General features: G+C 42.4%; 1 protein-coding gene across 6 annotated transcripts in view; it reads right to left on the bottom strand.

Moving 5' to 3' along the window:
• The window catches only part of lef1 (lymphoid enhancer-binding factor 1), a 43,129-nt gene extending 26,670 nt beyond the window's left edge, over positions 1 to 16,459 (bottom strand). For 3 of the 6 annotated variants that reach the window (XM_025907848.1, XM_013275764.3, XM_013275765.3), the window contains exons 1-3: positions 14,883 to 16,458; positions 12,807 to 12,873; positions 11,495 to 11,622 (exon numbers count right to left, since the gene is read on the bottom strand). In XM_025907848.1, the coding sequence (XP_025763633.1) occupies positions 11,495 to 11,622; positions 12,807 to 12,873; positions 14,883 to 15,083 (396 nt within the window). In that variant the 5' untranslated portion in view covers positions 15,084 to 16,458. Of the gene's footprint in view, positions 1 to 11,494; positions 11,623 to 12,806; positions 12,874 to 14,882 lie in introns of all 6 variants that reach the window. The other 3 variants (XM_025907849.1, XM_025907850.1, XM_013275763.3) reach the window with 2 other exon arrangements.
• Positions 16,460 to 21,000: the final 4,541 nt, after the last annotated feature.

Here is a 21,000-nt window from a genome sequence, read left to right as displayed (position 1 = left end):
GGTGGCCGGGCGTAGAGGCGCTGATGTGTTTTTGCTGGGAAGGTTTTCAGTGGCACACACACCAGGAAAAATGTGGATGGGGAGGCGATTTGAATGTGAGCCGCTTCTGCCTGAGCTGAAGAGAGGACTGACCTAGTTTTCCTTCTGTATTTCACTCAGACTGATGCACACCCACCCACATGGTGCGTAAGAAAAGAAAGAATAAAAATATTGATGGCTTAGTGAGTAACACTGATGACTTAATGGAACAAAGAAGGAAAATTAATAGGGAAAAAGAGGTATGGATTCAGTTTCTAGTAAGAGGGTTCAGTGAGGTTATGTAATCTTTAAAGCGCAGACCACAAGAAACCCTTTTTGCCTCGGGTGCCACGACACCTGAGTTCAGGCATCGATCTGAACTTCTGACCCCGCCATCACATCATCATCACTACCCTTTTCACCTTAGTGCACCTTTGCCTTTGAAGATGTGCGCGATCCATCTATTTCCCCATCCTGTTTTTCATTATGTCACAACCTGTGCGAACAGGGTATAAGGCATCGTGCTGCAGAGCTAGGGGGAGCATTCACGGCTGTGGATCCCATTGCAAACCTTTCCTCTCATTCGCATTATGGGCCGTGCAACAATACCAGCAGCCCACTGTTTGGGTGTGATTCCACGTTTTAAGGGATTAACTGGTAAAGACTACCAACAACTGCCTTTCAGGGTGGAATTAGTCATTAATCAAAACCACACATTTTAGGTTTTTTTTTTCTCCTAGCTGGGTGCACACGCCCCTGCTAAGATCTGAATGGCAAGCACAAAGCTATTCAAATCTGATCCCCTCCGAACAAATGGCTTTTCTCCATCCCCACAGAAGCCGGGAACACTTAAAGAACCTCTCCAAGGATCTGAACGGTCACAAGAAAACTCCACCCCGTCAATTAGCTTTGTGGCAGGGTTTAGTGGGCTTTAATACAAACAAAACAATGACCATGTACAACATGGCAATGGACAACGTCTGCTTATCCCTTGATATGCCTAAAGAAATGGTAATGGGGAATTTCTGGGGCACAAAAGGGACTTCTTAGGCTCAGGGCATATGGTTACAGCGACATACAGCACGCTTGTGCACCTGATGCCTCAAATCTGGATGATTAGTCATATAATGAACACAACAAGGTTGTAATTCAGCTCTTAGCTGGATTTATTAATACTGGGCTTCTCACATGCTTAATATAATCTCATTTGTCTCATTTGAATGAGCTGCAACTTTGATTTTATTTGATCAACAAACAATAAAATATGAATAACTAGCAAGAGTGATTTCATTTTTTCATCTACTTAACAGACAACTTTTGCACTGTAATGGGTTTAAAGAAGAGTCTTTTGCTTTGGAAAAATCAGTGGAATTAACTATTTGTTTTAGACTGACAAGTAAATAAATAAACAAAACTAACCAATGTGTAACAAGCGCTAAAAGGTTTCAAACACAGGCAAAAGTGAATTGACGCAATTTAAATAAGCTGTTCTCACTCATTCGTAACAAACGAAGCGATGCAAGGACATATTTGGATAACTGATGTTAAACTAGTCCAAATAAAAGTCAAATGCCACTTTTCCACTGCACTGTTGCCTCTGCGTGGAAGTGCCACAGCTTACGAAAGGAGTGGAAGTGCAGAACTGACATGCGGGGGTGTGGTGTGCTCTTGTACCCCCCCCTGAACCCCCCACCCGCATCTTTCATCTTGAGATAGGGGTACAGTGGGGGTGGATTGATTTGATGTTTTGATGCATTGTTTGATGACGGGCAGCTCAAAGTGGAGGATGCCTCTGTGATGTCTGTCCATTGGAGGACATGAAAAGCGTCACCTGGCCCCTGAGCCGAGGGTTATGGCTGATAGTGGATTTAAGGGCTCCCGCCGAGCTGGACGGTGGCTCCATTCTTGCCACATAATCCATTCAGCGTGACCTTTTATATTTTTAGAGTCAGTACCACTTCCCCGTCAGCCGGTCTGGTTGAAACGATCGCAGCCATTACGGTCCTGATCAACTACATTGTGTAACTGTACGTGTAATTTATTTAATGCGCGCATCCCATGAGGAAAATAAAAGCTTTCCATCACTGCCGAGCTGTCCGATGATCAAAAGAAACATGGAGCACAAGGCGAGCTCATCAGATGAACAAACACATTCTTGCTAGATATCTTTGTGGGTTTCATCATCCTGCATCAAGTGACTGCTGGGGGAAAAAACAAAGCCTTGTTCTCATCCCTGTGACATCAGCGCTTACAGACAGAGTGCAAAGGAGGATTCAAAGCCAGGGCGATCATATATTTCCAATTAACCGCCTCCCCCCCCCTCCAAAAAAAAGTGAATCTGCAATTTTTCCTTCTGCCCTCCACCCAGTGTCTAATTAATGGTTTCTAAAACCTCACAGATTATTAAGAGAAATAGGAATACATAACATCTTAATGCAGGTTAGGCAGTACTAGTCGCAAGGTTCAAACTCGGAGCCCGCCCTAGATTTGACTAAACTAGGAGCAAGCGTAATTGGTAGAAATCTCCTCGGTGAGCCAAATGAAAAAGCAGAAGGGCGTAAATTGTTACACCGCTGTGTGTTAAGACACTGAAACTGTTGCAGAGATCAGACGAACTGCAGCAGCAGGAAAAGAACAGCATTCATTGCTTCGCTGTTTTCCTCTGTGACTTGGGGCCACTGAGTTTTTCTCCAGCCATAGTAAATTGGGCGCCTGGGGCAGGAGCCTTGGCCGAGCTTGCATTTCGGCGGAGCTCACTGTGGAGGGCATGAGGGATAGAGATATGGCACTGAAGCGGGGGGTGGGGTAGGGCGGGGGAGGACTCCGAAGCACAGCAGAGGTGACATCACGCACATGTTTTAACACAAAAAGGGACCTGGCTCGTTAGCGCGCTAACTAGCGAGCTCCATGGCAATCAGCGCTCCTCATTCTCTCCGTTCCCCTCTGTCCACGTCGTCATAAATACGGCTACATCTGCAAGTGTAATCACTCCATTGTGCTCTGATTTTCTGCTCTGCTGGGCAGCAGCATGGCAGCCTGATTTTCACCACCCCCCCGCCCCAACTCGATCCCCTCCTCTCTCCCCTCAAGTGCCCTCGCCTGTTCCTGGCTACTCCTTTGCCGGTGAGGCCGGTGTGTCTCACAGATTACAGAGCTCTGGTCGCTCAGGTAACAAGAGTCACTAATCTGGCTGGGGTTGAATTACACATAATTGCCTCGGCACCGTGATTGATTTCAGCCCTGGAAAGGAAAAGACGACCCCCCCACCCACCCACCCCCCGCATCCCCATCCCCAGCCAAACACCCCCCACCACCTCCCTGCCTGCCTGCCTGCCTCTCTCCAGTGCTCACGAGCGGCAGCCAAGACTCTCCATCTAGTAGGAGGCAGGAGGCTTTGAAGAGATCAAAGCCAAGGCCGGGAGCAGTTGCGCGCCCTGGGAATACGGGAGAGAGGCTTTCTGCTCCTCAGCCCTATTTTCTAGCGTCATGTTGGATTGCAGCTGTATTGCATTTCGCCAGTTTTCTTAATGCTCTTGGTTTTGACTTTGACATCAGTGATCCCCCTTGGTTTCTTCAAAAACAAGGGGGGGAGGAGAGAGGGAAAGAAAAAAAAAAAGAACCTGAACAAGAGAAGGGTGGGGGGGCAAAGAGGAAAGAAAGGGGGGTAAAGAGATCTACAGACTGATTTTTATTTTCACAACTCCATAATTGGCTAGTTCAAAGGAGAGGAGGGGAGACTGTAGCATTTGTTTTCAATTCCACTGCCGATATGAAAGGAGCGACAAACTTTTATGGGTTTCCCAAAAATTAAAGACAGGCTCTTTTTCCCCCCTCCTCTCTTTCACAGTCAAAGAGCAGGGTGTTTTTTATGACCAAGACCACACAAAATGAACTGATAGCAAAGCCCTCCTCTTTGTCCTCCTACAGAAAATTCAATAGTTTAGTGAAGCACGTGTGCGTGTGTGTGTGTGTGTGTGTGTGTGTCGTCTGTGAGCACTTTAGTGTGCGTCAGAAACCGTTAAGACGAAAAGAAAGTGGTTTGATGTCTAGCTCGGAAAACACAAAAGGAGGCACGAAGAAAAAGAGCGCAAGCTATATCCATCTATTCATTTAATAGCTCGGCTAATAAAGCCTGGTGGCAAGAAGGCACCCTTTGTACTGTAACTATGTCGGCCCTATACCAACCTCCTACACTGGGGACCATTAATATTTCAGCGCTGTCAGATACACATTGCATGTGTGAGCCTCTTTAGCACTCACACCCACAGCAGAAAGAAATAATGAGCTTCTGAAAATATGAAACAGCAAAAAAAAAAAAAAAAAAAAAAAGAGGGAGGGGGGAGGAGGGCGAGAGCACGCCCGGGACTGACCAACTTCATACAACAGAGCAGCTATTGATCATAGCTCTGTTTCTTAGCTGGACAAAGTGAGGGCTGTTTGAGCTTCTCTGAAGTCTGGACGCAGCCGGCAGGATTTGTAGCCATGTTTCACTCCTGTGATCCTATTGTTCCCCTTCCTGCAGTTTACTAGTTGGAACACTGTTCGCCTACACCAACTAGACCCTACAAGCTGTCAGGATGAAGTCAATAAAGCTATTCATGTGTGGTTTTTTTTTTAACTCATTTTTTATGGCTATATCAGGCAACAGTGAGGTACTGTGATCAGTTTTTCTTTTAAGGAACTTCTGCCAAGCTTCAATCAGTGCTTTAAAGACTCAACTTGTGCCGTAGGGTTTTATAAATCGCACTTTTTTATGTAACAAACAAGCAGCTCTAAAGTAGGATTTGGTGACTGATTCGGAAATGTTATTTCATTTCGAGCTCATTCAGGCCGAGACTGAGTTCCAAAAACCGTTCCCAGAGACTTCTCCCACTAACCCCTTTTAACTACGCACAGTCATAACCAAAAGTGACAACAGTTGCAAAACAACTTGACGAGAAAAAGAAGAAAAAGAAAAAAAAAACAAAAAAACAAAAACTCTTGCACACATGCACACACACTGCCCTCTAGTCTACATTTCTGATCCACCCTTACAGGAAATCCACACCCAGACCATTCAAACAGAACTGGGCATGAGGGACAACCTTGGCGAGGCCCTCCATTGACCCCAGGAGATCAGAGGCAGACTGTTAGTGAGGAGTGAAGCCCTCTGAGCAGGTGCTGTGGGCTTGAGCTGCAGTCTGGCTATGGAAGCCTGGCTGGCTGGCTCCAGGCGGGACTGCCTGATTGGTTAAGCTTCATCCGATTCAGCGGGACGAACGGGAGCGAAGAAAGTGTCATCGTCTATGAGTGCTTTGCTTTGAGCAAGAACACGTGCCCAAAATAAACATAAACAGGGTGTGTCAAGAGCGTGCCTGCATGTGATGCTCACGACCTTGACGCTCCCAGATTGCCTCTCTTGACACGGACGCCTTTTCAAGGTTCTAAAGAGTTAACAATTTCACCTTTGTCATTGGGGGGCTTTTTCCAAATGGAAACATAAAGAACGAAGTCACAAGTTTGCGATTATATCTACTGATCGCTCAGCCCACTTTTTTTTCCCTTTTTCAAATTAAACAGATGCAGTGCAGTGCTGATCTTTTCCAGACATTAACAAACGGGGGGTTAATGTGAGAAAGCAAATGTCCAGCACCCACATGGGTCATTGAACGGTTTCATAAACCGTCAGCTCCCCAGCACTAAGTCTGTGTGATGTGTGAGATTGTGCAATTGATTGTGCCAGTGTGAGTGTAGTGCAGGTAAACACTGTGTAGTGGTCATCCTGGACCCTGCCTCCTGCGTGCTAGTCAAGCAGCATAAAACATGTTCATTTTGATTGTCATACAACAGCACAAAAACAACCCAGAGCTTTATTTGAGAATTTAAACAAACAGAAACAGGAGACTTAACAAATCAACCAGCAGGCCACCGCGTTACCAAGAAAAATAAATCATCCCGAAACTTCAACCTTGATTGTCTTCGTTTTGGTTTTCATCTTAAAAAAAAAAAAAGAAGGCCATATCTCTTGGTCCAACAGACGATTGCTCTGCTGCGCTTCATTTAATGAGATGAAAACACAGATAAGGTGATTGCAACCACATGGCATCATTAGCGCCGTGCATATGGAACGAATGTGTCAACCACCATCGCCATACGAGCTGAGAACAGGAAGAAACCTTGCCAATTAAATGGCACGGTTTATAAAAACACTATGACACTACGAAAAAAAAAAGTGTTTCTTCTGTGTGAGGTCCCTGCTGTGGTTCTTGATGTGTTCACACATATTTCACTGCGTGATGGATCTGCACAGCAGATGACATCAATGTCAGTGTGGCTCTGATGCATACGCTGCCAGATTGGTGTTAAAAAAAAAAAAAAAAAAAAAAAAAAAAAGAGGGGTGGGGGCATGTATCTGTCTTCTGACAGTTGTTGTGTTTTCTATACTTTTAGACTAAATATGCAACCATGCACAGCAACGCACTAAAGCCAGCATACTGAAAATTAGATGAGCTGACATTGAGATAATCATATGGAGGCCAGCTGCTTAAAAGGCAAACATGCTACATTGAGCTCTAGTAAATTTCACAAAGTATGACCAGTCTGTTGTGAGACTTAAAGAAAACTACTCAAGGTGCCATAAGCTGCCAACTAGAACATTATGTGTGGACATGGAAGGCTGCTGGTAAATGTAGTGTTCTCTTTAACAGGGATCTTCCACGGTAGTGCTGAGGGCATGAGCTTAGGACACACATGGCACTGAGGGATACCAGAGCGGTCCTACCAAATCCCGTTAGGTAAGCCTGGGTTAGTGATTCCACGCTGCGAGACACTGGCTAGCAGATCCGTCACGTTCCCACTACATCAAAGGAAAGTGCAGTGCTGCACCCCCTCCGCCCCCTCTTTCTCGCCACGAGGATCTTGCAGTTGAGGGTCCAAAGGGAAAAAAGGAGTGAACGGCAATGGAGAGGGAGATCGCTAAACCCCCCTCCTCCCCTCCCCTCAACCGCAGCAACAAAACCCAGTGATTCTATCCACTTCTCTCTTCAAATTGATGCCCAAGACTCACGAGACTGCTCTCACAGTTGGAGATCGCAAACATATCTTCAAACTAAAAGGTGGAAAAACCTGGTACTCTATGTCTGCACTATCAACACGTTAAAACTAAGAGCACGCAGCACCGTTTTTATCTTGTCAAGCACGCATTCATATGTTTATTAAAAAGGGGATATGGCAGAATGCCGTGGGCTCATTGGTTCTAGGGATTTGTTTAAACTTTTAAAAAAAAAAAAAAAAGAGCGTGTAGAACAGGAGTTTTTGCAAATGGGAGGGCGTTTATGTGACAACAGCAGCATGCTCCGAGAAAGGATTTTGGGTCATTTAAAAATATGCGCTGCCCATCACATGCACTGCGATCTTTTTTTAGAAGCTGTCATTTCTAAATCTCAGCCTTGTTTTGTGAGACTAAAGAACCCCCGATTCAATGATAAGCAAGCGCCGAGTGCGTCGTCTTCCACACATCAAACCTGGCGCGATGACATCCGTGCTGCTTTGAAGATCAAACTTTGTATTATGATCATTCTGACCAAAACTGCAAAAAAAAAAAAAAAATCTTATTTGTCAACGTACAGATGCAGACACTGAGCAAATGAAGGTCCCTGCTGCTCTTGACAGTCCTTCTAGTTTTTACACAGCAAAGGTTTAAAATAGCACAAATGCAAATTATTCCAGGCAGAAAAACACTTTTCGCCTTATCAGATGATTCTGTAAATGCTCAGGAAGGCTGTTCACGGGAGAGAAAAAGCAGAATCCTGATGTGGGCAACAGCAAATAAAAATGTGTGTTAGCTTCTGTCTGCTTAAGTCAGGGCTTCTCAGTGTGGAGTCATTGGGTAACTAGTGAGCTGGTTATCCCTAGGCAAAAGGATACAAAAAAAATATTGTGCTACAAGTTAAAGATTTGTGCTGTAAATTCAAAAATTAAGTACATTTAGATCGGGGATATAAAACAAGCATACTGTGTGATTTACTCCCATCCACATCATCCTTGGGTCAGCAGAAACTGATAAGACTGTATCCTCTAGACTTGTGACATGTCACAGATCGTTTCAGTGACATCTAAGAGCGTTAGAATGATGAGCCATACAGAGGATCTTCACCTCTTTGAAAAAGACCTCACATGCAGTATATTCCTTTAAAACATGTCCACTTGTTCATATCAAAGAGTGCACTGAGCTTAAAAAGTCAATCAAAAGCTGTAAATCAGCCAAATTTGTCGACAAAAAAAGCTTGCACTCCCCCCACATTAACCTGGTTTCGTGTATGCTGATAATCACAGCCAAGGTAATGAGCAACAGTCCAATATGGACAAATGTGATAATGGCTTTAAAATACACACTTCAAATTAGACAGCAGTTCCCACTAGCATTTACCAGACACTCAAGTTTCTGTTGCTTTATGATCACCAAGGTGTAGATTACAGTCCTTACACTTTTATGCTTTGAACTGTAAACTGTAAATCTTCAAAAGCTGCGAGTTCACTTAACAAATAAATGACTCCTTAAGTTGGCTAGCTTTGTTTTAAACCCACACGTATGGGGAACTGGCATCATCACACATCAAATTCTAAGCTCTTGTGCCGGAGTCAGCTTATCAAGCTGGAAGTCCTAAAATCTGCTGACAATCAGCAACTCCCAACAGCTCCGTCGTGACTGGACGGCATGTGCAGGAATGTCATGGTCAATGGAAATCAATCTAAACTACTGGGATTGGGGGCGGTGATGGGGCTGGGGATGGAAGAGAATGAAAGAGAGAATGTGCCTTTGATCTCAGTGAAAACCGATCCCAGGCCTGCAGATACTGTGGCTGCGGTGGCCAGCAGCAGAGGCAGCAAGCTGACATCAGTGAGAAAGCCAGAGGACTCATGTTCCGTGATCCCTCCACCAAGCCTTGGCTCTTTTTATTGGATAAGTGAGAGAAACGTATATAAAATGACTACCGTTTTATTGAAGACAGGGAAGGAGGAAAATTGAAGAAAAAAAAAAAAAAGCAGCCATGGTAAATGAAATGAAAGCGTGGCTTTAGAAGTTTTGGCAGCAAGTATACCGCCTAACTGCCTGGCCTAATTCATCTGCAGTGAGGGGTAATTTCCTCTCACACAGTCAGCTGGTCTCCATACAGACTTCTATTTTAGAAGAGTTTTTCTTTTAGCTTCGTGCTATACAATAAAATAACAGCTAAAATCTACCACAAAACAAGCCAAAAACAGTATTTGGAAGGTAACATACCCCGCTTTTGCACTATCCTGCTTGTAAACTGAAAAAAGCAAAAAGCATGAGGTAATCAAGATCCCCCCCAATCCACAATGTCACATACTTTCACCTTCTGCAACTTTGGCAGGGAGGAAGCATTGCAATTTTAACATCATTCTATGATAGAGTTGCGTGTGAATGAAGATCCTTTACACACAGCATGTGGCATCTGCCCCCGACAATCACATCTGCTTCCAAAAACCGATTCTTACAACAACACAGAGCTCACATTTCACAACTTTACCCTGATGAAACCGACTCGCACGCACTGCAAAAGCACAACAACCGAGCGTTTCCCGTATAGAGACGCCACACCGTAGACAAGACTGAAGCTGGCTGCAGAGACGTGAGCAGACCAGGGCCAGACCGGACAGCTGCTCGTGGGCCTGTGTTTTATGTCTGTCTTGAGGAGAAATTTGCAAACGGGACAGACACAGGAAGCCGCCAGTCAGAGACCTGCAGCTGGCCTGAAATTAATACCGTCACAGGGGCGATATCTGCAACACACGCCACCCCTAACACGGTACTATAAGCTCTTCTGCAGGGTAGCCCCAGAGACGTGATTTTGGCTCCCTCAGTTCTGCTGGGCTAATTAGAGGGTTTACTTGGGTCATGTAGGCATGCATCACTTCAGATTTTAACAAGATGAGAAATGGTGTACATCTCACAGAGACCTTTTCGCAATGTATGGCTGGCGTTTGGTTTTCAGTGGTCACGTATAGCTGTCAAGGGGGCGGATATCAGCACGACACAACGGCGAGACAAATATCAAACATCACACACACTGAAAGGGAATATTTTTGTGGGGTTATTCTGATGATGAAATAAGGTTTATGCCTCTAACGAGAAAGCCGAGAAATCTGATTTTTTCCTTAAATCCTCTTAATCGACTCTTGGAAGTATTCTGGGCTGAGCTGAATTTTTAGCAGGAATTATTTTCTCGCAACTAAATGGTTTAAAAAAAAAAAAAAAAAAAAAAAAAAAAATTCAAAGCCACCAATCAGATCACTCTGTAAAATGATTTACCTGCTGATATCCAACTCTGAGTCAATTTTACCCAAAAGCTTAAAGAGGGATATCTCTGTAATAAATCTTTAAACGTTCCCTGAGAGACACCACGAAAAGCGTCCCACATTGGCAAAGGATCTTTTATTTATCTCACAAAGAGCAGCAAATATCTTTTTAGTTGTGTTGATACGTCTCCTAAATTTAACACAAGCGAAAACTCAGAGACCACAGATTTCACCTAATCGACAATATGAAGTTCTGAATTTGCAGTGGTTAAAAACAGAAACCAGCAGTCACAGCTACAAAAAGATCAATGAGGTTATTTTTAGCTGATACATCATAAATGGTAAATACTAAAAAAAAAAAGGTCCTGAAAACTCTAATCTTGTTCTAAGGTGACACTTTTGATTAAGTCTTGCACTCCTCAACAAGCGTCTGACACATAAATTTGATTTATTTCTGGGATCACTGTGAAAATGTCATGAGTAAAAAAAACAAAACAAAACAAAACAACTACAACAGCAACCAAAAAAACAGCATGTCCCGCTGCCTCTTGGTTACCTTTTGACAGTCTGCGGGTAGGTAAAGCAATAGCTCCTTCAGTCTGACCACACTCTTTGCTACATTAGCAGGATATGTGACATTACTATAACTTAATTTCAGTTTTGCTTTTTAGTTTCTCTTGTCAGGAGAAATTTTGTCCCGAGCCTGGACTAAATCTGAGCAGGTGCAAAGTCAGCAGTTAAATCTCTGCTGGTGTTTTAAAGTTACCCATCATGTTTGTTTTTGCCTTCCTTCCCACTAGCACTAATTAATTAAACAGAAGTTCCAAACCATTATTAACATCTACTATCATTTAACAGTAGTAAAAAAAAAAAACTAAACAAAAAAAAACCCAAAAGCTTTAACCCATCCAAAAAAAACGAATTTCTCTCTAAAAACACCCTGCTTTTGTATTCATTTCATCACTCAGGACTGTCAATTATTTACTTTTCTCATAACTAAATAATTTTTTATATTCTTACGACGTAAAATTAGAAAATTACTCTTTGTCTCACTGGCAAATGATATGCCGACTAACACGCCTCAAGCTTAAGTTTGCATTTCACATCATGAAATAATACAAGTTAAACTGCAATACTGACTTGTGGAGAGGAAAAAAAAAAAAAAGCTGGTACTGACCGTTCTGGGCATGGGCGGCGAGAGGGAGCCATTGTTCATGTAGGAATCAGTGTTCATGTTGCTCATCATGATGTAACCTGGGTAGCCCGGGTACGGATGGCCTTTACTGTACATGTCTTGATGCTTTCCTAATAAAAACATTTAAAAAAAAAACAAACAGAGTAAACGTGTGTCGGTCGCTGTGTTTTTGCACAGAGAGCACAAACACCAGTAAAAGATTAATTAGCCAAAGATTCAATAGCTTTAATTACAGTCATATCTTCGAAATGGCTGATTTTAATCAACAAACTCGATAAGCAGCAACAACAAAGCCGAGCACAAAGTTGGCCTGGCTGTTTTGATGTAGTAATGATATCGCTGTCGATTGATTTAACCCCTGCCCTATTTTGCCACGGCCTTTTGTTTGTGCCTTTTCTTTCCGCCTCACAGAGGCGGGTCATATTATGCAGCGGAACAATGGAGCCCCTCTGTGCCAATTAGCACCAATTAGAAGAACATACAGACTGTGTCAAAACAGGAGACGCCCCAACTGTTCCTCTATGCCTTTGACCTGAGAGGGGGGGGGAAGCTTTGCACAAGAGGCTTCAATACAGCATCACTCGCCACTCGAATGTGCGCGGCGTAATAAGGCCTGGAGGGGCTGGGGCTGTTTCTGGTATACAATGCGACAGCAACATAGATCTTGTTGTGAAGAAAGCCAGTGTTTGATTTGAAGGGGATCCTATTCAGGAGTGAAAGGGGAACAAAGAGGAGGCATACTCCTCTTCAAAGCCCTAATAATGACCCGCAGCAGCGGGGTCAGACTACAATAGCCAGAGAGCAACAAGCCCCAAGAGGCCGCAACATGTTGCATGCGACAATGCAACCGGAGAGCTGAGGGATACGACGGAAATATTTGAGGAAACACGACACGAAACATCCAGACAAAAGTTTTGCTTTTGGGTTGTGCTCAACTTGAGGCTGCTGCCATAAGTGCATATTTTTGCTCCTTTTTCTTTGATGTCCATTTGTGCAGGTACCCTCATCTACGAGGGAGGTAACAGGTAGCTGTGTTTATGAAGGTACAGCATGCCCTGACTAGACTTGGGATGAGCAGGAACAGGGGCTCTGATAAGAGAAGTACCAACAGTTTCATCACTTCTGCGTGGTGAAAACGAGGGGCCACTACTTCCACCTTATCTTCTAAAGCAAAAGCAAACCATGTTTCAAAAGGAAAAAGAAAAAAAAAAAAGGACTTTTATTGCAAATAAATGTAGCGCTGATTGTCCTATAACACATGCTGATTTAACAAGCTCCAGATTGTGTCTCTTACCATCTTCCGGATGGTCTCTGTGTTTTTCATGATATGAATCTTGTGGTATTTGGGACTGTCTAGCTGCCTGTAAAAAAAGAAAGAAAGAAAATAAAAAGAGAGAGAGAGGGAGGGAGAGAGAGAGGGAGAGAGAGAGAGAGAGGGGAAAAAAGAAGAAGAATCAATTAGAAAGGCATCCAAACACAGTTACACACATGCTGATGTGGTCAGACAGCCACAAACATTGCTGGGACAAACATCGTCCCTTTGCCTGTCACCAAAGGAGAGAAAGCTTACAGACAGACAGACAGACACACACACACACACACACACACACCACTATCTATAGAAGAGTGATGGAGCAGCCTGCATCAAAGCTTCAGAAGAACCACTTAATTAAGCTTCATGTCCTTAAGGAGCTTACAAATTAACTTGTTTTCAGTACCATAGGTCCACTCTCATTTTCATCTCCCAGTCTGAGCCTCCTTCTAAATTCAAATAGTGTGTTTCTGTCATAAATGAAATGGCTGTGTGCAAAGTGAAATAAAATCGCTCCATAAAAAAACGAAAAGGGAAACAGTGCAGACTATTTTCTGCTTATGAAAAAATGAAAGAAAAAAAAAATCCTCTGCACTTTGAACACCCATTTCCTTTCTCTTTTCGAATCCGAATTGGGAAGGGGACCTCTTTTTTAGAGTTCAGACCCCTCAGGATGGCTTCAAGCTGAGCGAGGGAACTTCACTAGATTCCTAATTAACATTCAGCCTCTGTCTCGTGTGTCCCTAGGACATTCGGCGGGGAATGCGTACAGTTTCGTTCAGGATGTAGCCATGTAGAATTTTTTTTAAATCAGAAAAGAAAGAAAGAAAGAAAATGGATTAACACCACAGTTAATGGCAAAACAGCCAACTTAAATGATGGGGATGCTGCAGCCTGCATCCTGAGGTAGGCTTGATGGATGCGGGGGGAAAAAAGAAGTCACTGATGGTTCACGCTCTGTCACTTCTCCCCTGCTTAGAAAAAAAAAAGCCATCTTGCAAGTGCGATATATAAAGCACGACTGCAATAATTTTTAATCATTAAAAATTAATCTCGAAGAATTTTTCCACTGAGATTTTCAATCCATTTAACATTCACCACAAATTCAGCACATCCACACATGCAAGGATTTCTTCTCATGCACCCATCTGGCCTCTCAGCATCCTTTCAGTTTAATCAAATGGAACAAAGCAAATGCAGAAAAATCTTTATTATACAACTCACCCCCCCCCAATTCCAACCTTAAAAACTGAAAAGAATAATTTATAGTCACAGTTTAAAAGAGGCAATAAAAATAATGAGCAGAATAAGCCGGAGTGTGTGAAGATCAGATCTTGAAAACGAAATAAAAGACCGCATCCTTTCATCCAGGCAGAATTTTAAAAATTGTGAATGTTAAGGAAATTCACAGTATTGCTGGCAAACAGGTTTTAAGCCATGTGTGCTAAATGGATTCATGTGCTGGTGTTTAAGCTGCTGAGGGTGTACCACAGCCAGCACAGCCACCGAGCCCTGCTTGTCACAGGCAGCTTCACAAGGCCCCAGTTCTCACATCTCATACAATATCTTTTGCATTTAGCTCAATCTGCAATTTCATTCATTTAGAGAAAAATACAACTGTAATAGAACATTACAATTTAGGCCTGCACTGATTACAGTGGATAGACTGCTGAGTGTTGGCCTGTGACATTTATAGGAGCATCTTTTTTTTCTAGTTTAAGGAATCATAGCCATATCAGTGGCACAGCTCAAGTTACATTTTCAATTAAAAGGAAAATAAAATGGAAATCGTAAATTAATAATGATAATAAATAATAAAGCTCTAAAAACGATTCGTCTATAAAACTAAGCAAAGGGAGAGGAGGCGTTTTCGCGCACAAGACATTCAGGTAAACCAAAGCTCAGTAAAAAACTATACTATTAATTAGAGGAGATCAACTTTTGTTTTAAAGGCTCCTGCGGGCTTTTTATTTCTATTTTTATTAACCTTCCCTCTCTGTTGGGGAGCTCTCAGTAGATGCCCACCACCACATCAGTGAACCCACAGCAGTTACTCACGTCGTGGCTGTTGCTGTTGGGGCTGCTTTCCGACTCGTTGACCAGAGATGACTTGATGTCTGCCAGGTCCCCTTCCTCTTCCGAGTGGCTCAGCTCGGCGAAGATCTGCTCCTTCTGCGGGTCCCCCTCGTCTTTGAACGGGATCATTTCATCTGTGGCGCAAAGCTCCGGGTCTCCGCCGCCGCCTGATAACTGGGGCATTTTTTCACAAAGTGTTTCGCTTCCCCGAGAAAACCGAAGACAACAACGCGTGCCACCACTGTCCCGAAACTACACAGAGATAGAGAGGGGGAAAGATGAAAAAGGAAAAAAAAAAAAAAACCTCCCACCGAAACGGAGTGGGAACCGTTGCCTTCCCCCCCTCCACCTCCTCCCCTGTGTCACACCGGAGAGTCACCCGGAGAGGAAGCGGCGTGTGAGCACGCTGCCGGTGTGTTTTTACTGAAGCAACAGGAGGCGCGAGGCTGCTGCCGGCGTCCTTTTGTTGTTGTTTTTTCCCCTCTTTTCTGCTCTTTTTCCGTCACGAGAGTTTAACTACAAAGCTTGAAACTCACACACTAAAAAAAGTGAGATGCAAAGGGGTCGGAATGAGAAGTCCAGTGCACGCCTCAATGTCATGAGGAAAACATAAAAAGGGGGAACAAACCACGAGTTAAAATCTCATCACCATCTTTTTTCCTCCCCTCTCGCTTTCTTTCTTTTTTTCTGTTTGAAGTCAGCACGCGACGACCGCCGCGTTCCCGTAAAAACGACTCAACGTGAAAAAGTACATTTAGAAAAGTGAGAGAAGATATTTCCTCGGTGGTCCCGGAGACGAAGCTGCGAGCGTCCTTCAGCGTGCGTGTGGAGAGGTTGGAGGGAGGGGGAAAGTAAGACGAGGAAAAGGAAAAAAATTAAGTGATGGATGCGTAACTGGAAGAAAACGCAGTTGTTGTTGGGGGTTTTTTAAACAAGCAAATACTTGGGCGACAAGCAACGCAGCGAGACGCCGTGATGCTTAAAAATACATCCTCGAAGCTGCTCGGATGAGGAGGGATAAAAGCAAAAACCAAAAAAAGAAGAAGAAGAAAATCACAGAAAACAATCAAAAAAAGAAGGCAAGAGTGGAAAAACGCCGTGGACCCGACTTCCCACTGCTCCCGCACCGCTTCCACAGCGTAATGTAACCAGTGTGTGTATGTGTGTGTTGGTAATGTAGCCGTGCTCCCTCCTCCTCCTCCTTTTTCTCTCTCTTCAGTCACTGGGAAGAAAGAGAGATGAAAGGGAAGCCGAGGCTCTGATTGACACCGCACCGATTGACACTCCTCCTGAGAGAGAGATTTATACACAGCTCACAACAAATGGGCAGACAGGAGGGGAGGAAAAGGAGAATGAGCGGAGAGGCTGGAACTTGCTGTGTATATGATGGGTTAAAAATAATGAGGAGAAATAAAAAATGATAATTGAAATATAGAGGGAAAAATATTGGACAAGCTTAAGCCTGTTTTGTTGGTGCTGGAGATGTGATTTAATAAATCTGCAAGAAGTGGCAATGGCCTGTTTTGGAAACAGAAACAAAAAAATAATAAGCTGAGGGAAGTTTAGAGGAAGAAAAACACACAAAGTATGCTCCAAGTGTTAGGAAAAATAAAAAATTATATATATATATATATATATATATATATATATATATATATATATATATCAGGTGTATGTCTATAAAGGGACATAGGCCTGTTATTTATTCAGCTCCCTTTAAACTACCTTGCGGTATACCGTGGGCATATTTGTGGCTACATGGTGCTTTCCGTGTTTTCTACTTACATCAAACAAACAAGAACGTATTCAGAAAGTCTTCGCCCCCAAAAATGGCCAGGTTAAAAGAAAATGTCATATTGTACTCACAGGTTACCTGCCTATATTTAAAGTCCCTTTTGCATATTAATTCATTATTAGCACATGCGCATTGAAATTAACAAAAATATAGAAAACACCAGCGATTGGTCTGTTTGCTACTTTTACCACTGAAAAAAACCGTATATATCAAGCTGCAGACGAGCGGAAGAATATTTATAAGAAAAAAAAAAGAGTACTTTAATGCCGATGTATTTAATGAGAACATACAGTTGTTGCTTTGTTGTTTTAAGAAAAAGGAAAGTAAACAAAACAGGCAGTGGAAGTGGCTGAGTTTCAGCGTCTGTCTGAGCACTAAGAGATTGCGTGAGAATCAAAGTTGGGATGGGGAGGCAGATCTTTATAAAGCGCGGAGGTGGGTTAGCGGGGCGGAGCCGCGGCTGCCTTTGATCTTGCGGCGGCTGGCTCTTTCATCCCCGACTCCCCCACCACCCCGCGCTTCCACCGCCACCTCCCTCCCTCTCTCCCTTCCTCCCTCTTCCACCCCCATCCCCTCCTCCCCCTCCTGCTCTCCCTTGCCTTTGTATGACTAAATTTGGTCTGAGTGTGGAGTCGGGCCAACATTTCCACGTGTGCGTTCATCCCAGCTGAGAGTGAGAGAGAGAGAGAGAGAAGGGGTTCTCTTCCGGGTAAGGAGACAGCGAGGAAAAAAAAAGATCAAAGGCTTTTGGGTTTTGGAAGCCGAGTGTGGATTCAAAAGAGCCGAGACTGGCTGCATTCCAGAGTATAGCGGAAAGCGCGCTGCTGCTGCTGCCGCCGCACGCGCGACGCGCGTACGCACACACATTCACGCACAAGTAGGCTACGCACGACCGCAGCACACGCACACTAACACGCGCACAAAAACACAGCAGTGAAAAAGAGAGTTAATTAGAAAGATTTCACACAGGCAGACAAGAACAAGCAAAGCTTTCATTTACAAGACCCTTTAACAGTATTTTTTCTTGTTTCCAGCCAAAAACTGTGATAGCCTACAAGGTAGAAAAAAAAAGAAGAAATCTTCCCCTCTCTGTAGGAACTGTCGGTTCTACTTCATTACATTGTATTTAATTTAATTATCCGGCACTATTTTTTTTTCCTGGCGCGATCTCAAATGATGCTACAGCACCACCAACACCCTAAAGCCATGCTAACAGAAGCAACCTAACCGTTTTTACACTTGTATAAATATATTTTTCTTTTTTTCTCTTTCCTGCATGTGTTCTGCATTCACCTTGGATATGGTTTTAAATGATAAAATTGGTAGAAAGGGAAAAATCTGGGAAGAGGAGGGGGCGACTTTTGGTTGCATTAAGGCCTATTAAGATACTAAAAAAGAGAGAGTACAGGCCTGCAGGGCCTCTGAAGTGGAAAGATCCCACAGTGTTTAAAAAAAAGGAAACAGATTAAATATAAATCACAAGCATAAATGACTCATGTTTATTCTTTGGTTTTTGGTTTATTGGCATTCAAATACGTGATAAAATGCAACATATAAACCTTAATCCTAATGCTCTGTTTTCAGCATCAGTGAGACACAGTAGGCCCCAGTTTAACAGTCTAAAAACACACTCAACAGATTCATACTTTATGTTTCCCATTTGATTACAATTATATACAAACATGATTTAAACTGATTGAAGTGTGGATTTAATGCACACTTTGGTGCCAGTGCCAGGTGTAAGACTGGCAGGGAGATGGTGACAGTTCTTCACAGCAAAACTCTTCCCAAAGAATAAATAAATTTTTGTATATTAAGATGTGATTATAGCCTATGCAATGTGTAAAATGCATAAAACAAACAATTATATAAAACCATAACAATGCTTAACTTTTTTTTACTCAAAAGGTCTCTTGCAAAGGGTAATTCTGACCTTCTTAAACTAAATGTGCGAATAAACAGAGACAATCAGCAATAGATCAAAGATTTTTAGGGAGATAATTTCTTTACTTTTCTTTCTAAAATGATTTTTGCATATACAGCACAGCATCTGTGGAACCCTTATCAGCGAGCAGATAAATCAGCAACAAAGCAGTCCAGACCAAGAAGACATTTACTATGATTGAAGATAAATTAACACTAATAAGAAAAACTAATAATATCTGCACAATTGAATCACGAAAATAAAACAGATTTTTCCATCATGACAGACTAAAAAAAATTTAAAATAAAATTATGAAACATAGTGGATCAGTGACAGAAGTAGTTATGGAAAAATAAAAAACATTTATCAGTAAAACAATTGAATGCCAACTATCAAATACCTGTGTATATTTTTATGTTATATTGTTATTGCAGATGTTTCATAATGCTACATATTAGCTTAGTTTGGCCTCAGCTGAATTGTGTTTCCAGCTGGGTTTGGATTTTTTTTGTTTATTGTAATTTAATATTCTGGTCTTGGAAAGAAAGCTAGTTTGTGAAAGCCATGAGTGAGGGAGAGATTCATTATTAAATACCCTTTGCTACATGATGAGAGACCACTGCAGGAAGTCCATCTTCCTGATTAGCAACCCTGAGAGGAGAGGTTATTTGTTCACTGGGTGATATATATATATATATATACATACACAACAAACAAATAACATACAGCTTTTGTTTGCTGTGTAATAATTCTAGTTTGGGACTTGATGACAAGGCAACCAGCGACAGCCTCTCTAATGAACTGCTGTCAGAACCACCTAACACACCTTCCCTTGACATGAAACTGCATTATATATTCCAGCTTGGCTCTATGCATCACGGCCCTCGTTGTTAAAACAAGCAGGAAAGTTGAAGTGGGAAGAAAAGAGAGAGAGAAGGAAGAAGGGGAGGAAAAAAACAGAGCTACATTAGCATTTCTCTCCTAATGAGTTCATAAGAGTGACCCCTCTGGATCTCACATGAAAAGGAAGATTTCCTGCAGCGCTGTGACCTGAATTCAGTTGTCTCTCACTTTAGATACTCAATTTTGCATGTTATATAAAAGAAGAAATGTATCTATACACACGGCATAATTCATCACCAGCGGATTCTGATTTCTTTTCTCCCTCCTTTAAGACTGGTAGTCTATCTCAAGGAAGAAATAAATATTTTAATGGTCTGCACATTGTGGTAAGACCCAAAGTGTTGATGAACTTAATAATGCATATTTAGCTTATTTTGTTTTATATGATGTTTTTCCTCCTCTTGTAAAGTTGGGACAGGATCTCGGTTTCGCATACAGTATGAATCGTGTCAAACAAAATGCTCTTTGTTGGAACAACATTCAGTCAAGGTCCTCTTTAGATCTATTATTGTCTCATCTTTTATCTGTTCTATTTTCATTGCGATGCATAACACTTCAAACAAAAATTACCCTAATTATCTCTTGTTCCCACACTGTGCTGTGTATGTGTGCTGTGTCTGTGTGTGTGAAATCAGCCTAGTCGGTGTTATCATTTGTCCTTATCAGTTACTTAAATGACTTGCCGGGTGATTTCAGTGCTGAAATCATTACTCTGCCTTCTATTCCACCTGCTAGTCACACATAACAACTTCCTTCATGTAAAAAAAAAATTACAGCCCTTGCACTCGCAGCCACCTTCAAGAAAACGACAGGAAACAAACATTAAATTATGATGAAAAGGGCTTGCAATTAAAGCCGAGAAAAGACACCATTTATCAAACGTGCAAATCAAAACTGGGGGAGGTCCGGGTTGAGTGATTATTGGTTCAGCCCTTTGATTGGTGGAAGATGAGTCACCTTCTTGAAGGGAAGGAAAGTGTCTTGGGGGTAAGGTGAAGGAAGTGAGAGGCAGGCCTGTGATCTGTTGATTTATGGCAATGTTGTCAGAAGTTTGTCTCAGACAAACTGTCATTAAAATGAAATTATCTCCTTGATGGAAAGGAAGGGGAATTTGTCAGGTTATGTAGATGTATTTTGTTTTGAAGCTTCAATTTTAGAACTGTGGCTGTTGCTGTCTTAGTTGTTTGTTTTGGGGTTTTTTTTGTTTGTTTTGTTTGATCGGGGGGCCAGCAGGATGTTAGGTTTATTTCTCTGGCCACAAAAAGATTTACGGTTGTGTTTTTTTTTTTCCTTTTTATTTTTGTAGTGAGAAAAAGCTTCTTGGCACACTTACCATGTCACTGTAAACATTTTCCTGATGACTTTAATGAGTTTCATTGTTAATTTCATGTCATATTGAATATGAAAGCTTGTTGATTATAAGCTTGGCAATGATAATCTTCCTTATTAATGGGGGTATGCTCATTGGCTAACAAATC

The sequence above is a fragment of the Oreochromis niloticus genome, linkage group LG6 (genome assembly GCF_001858045.2).
Source record: "Oreochromis niloticus isolate F11D_XX linkage group LG6, O_niloticus_UMD_NMBU, whole genome shotgun sequence".
Classification (NCBI taxonomy): domain Eukaryota; kingdom Metazoa; phylum Chordata; class Actinopteri; order Cichliformes; family Cichlidae; genus Oreochromis; species Oreochromis niloticus.
Note: the sequence above shows the minus strand (reverse complement) of the source record. Positions and strands in the feature narration are given on the sequence as shown.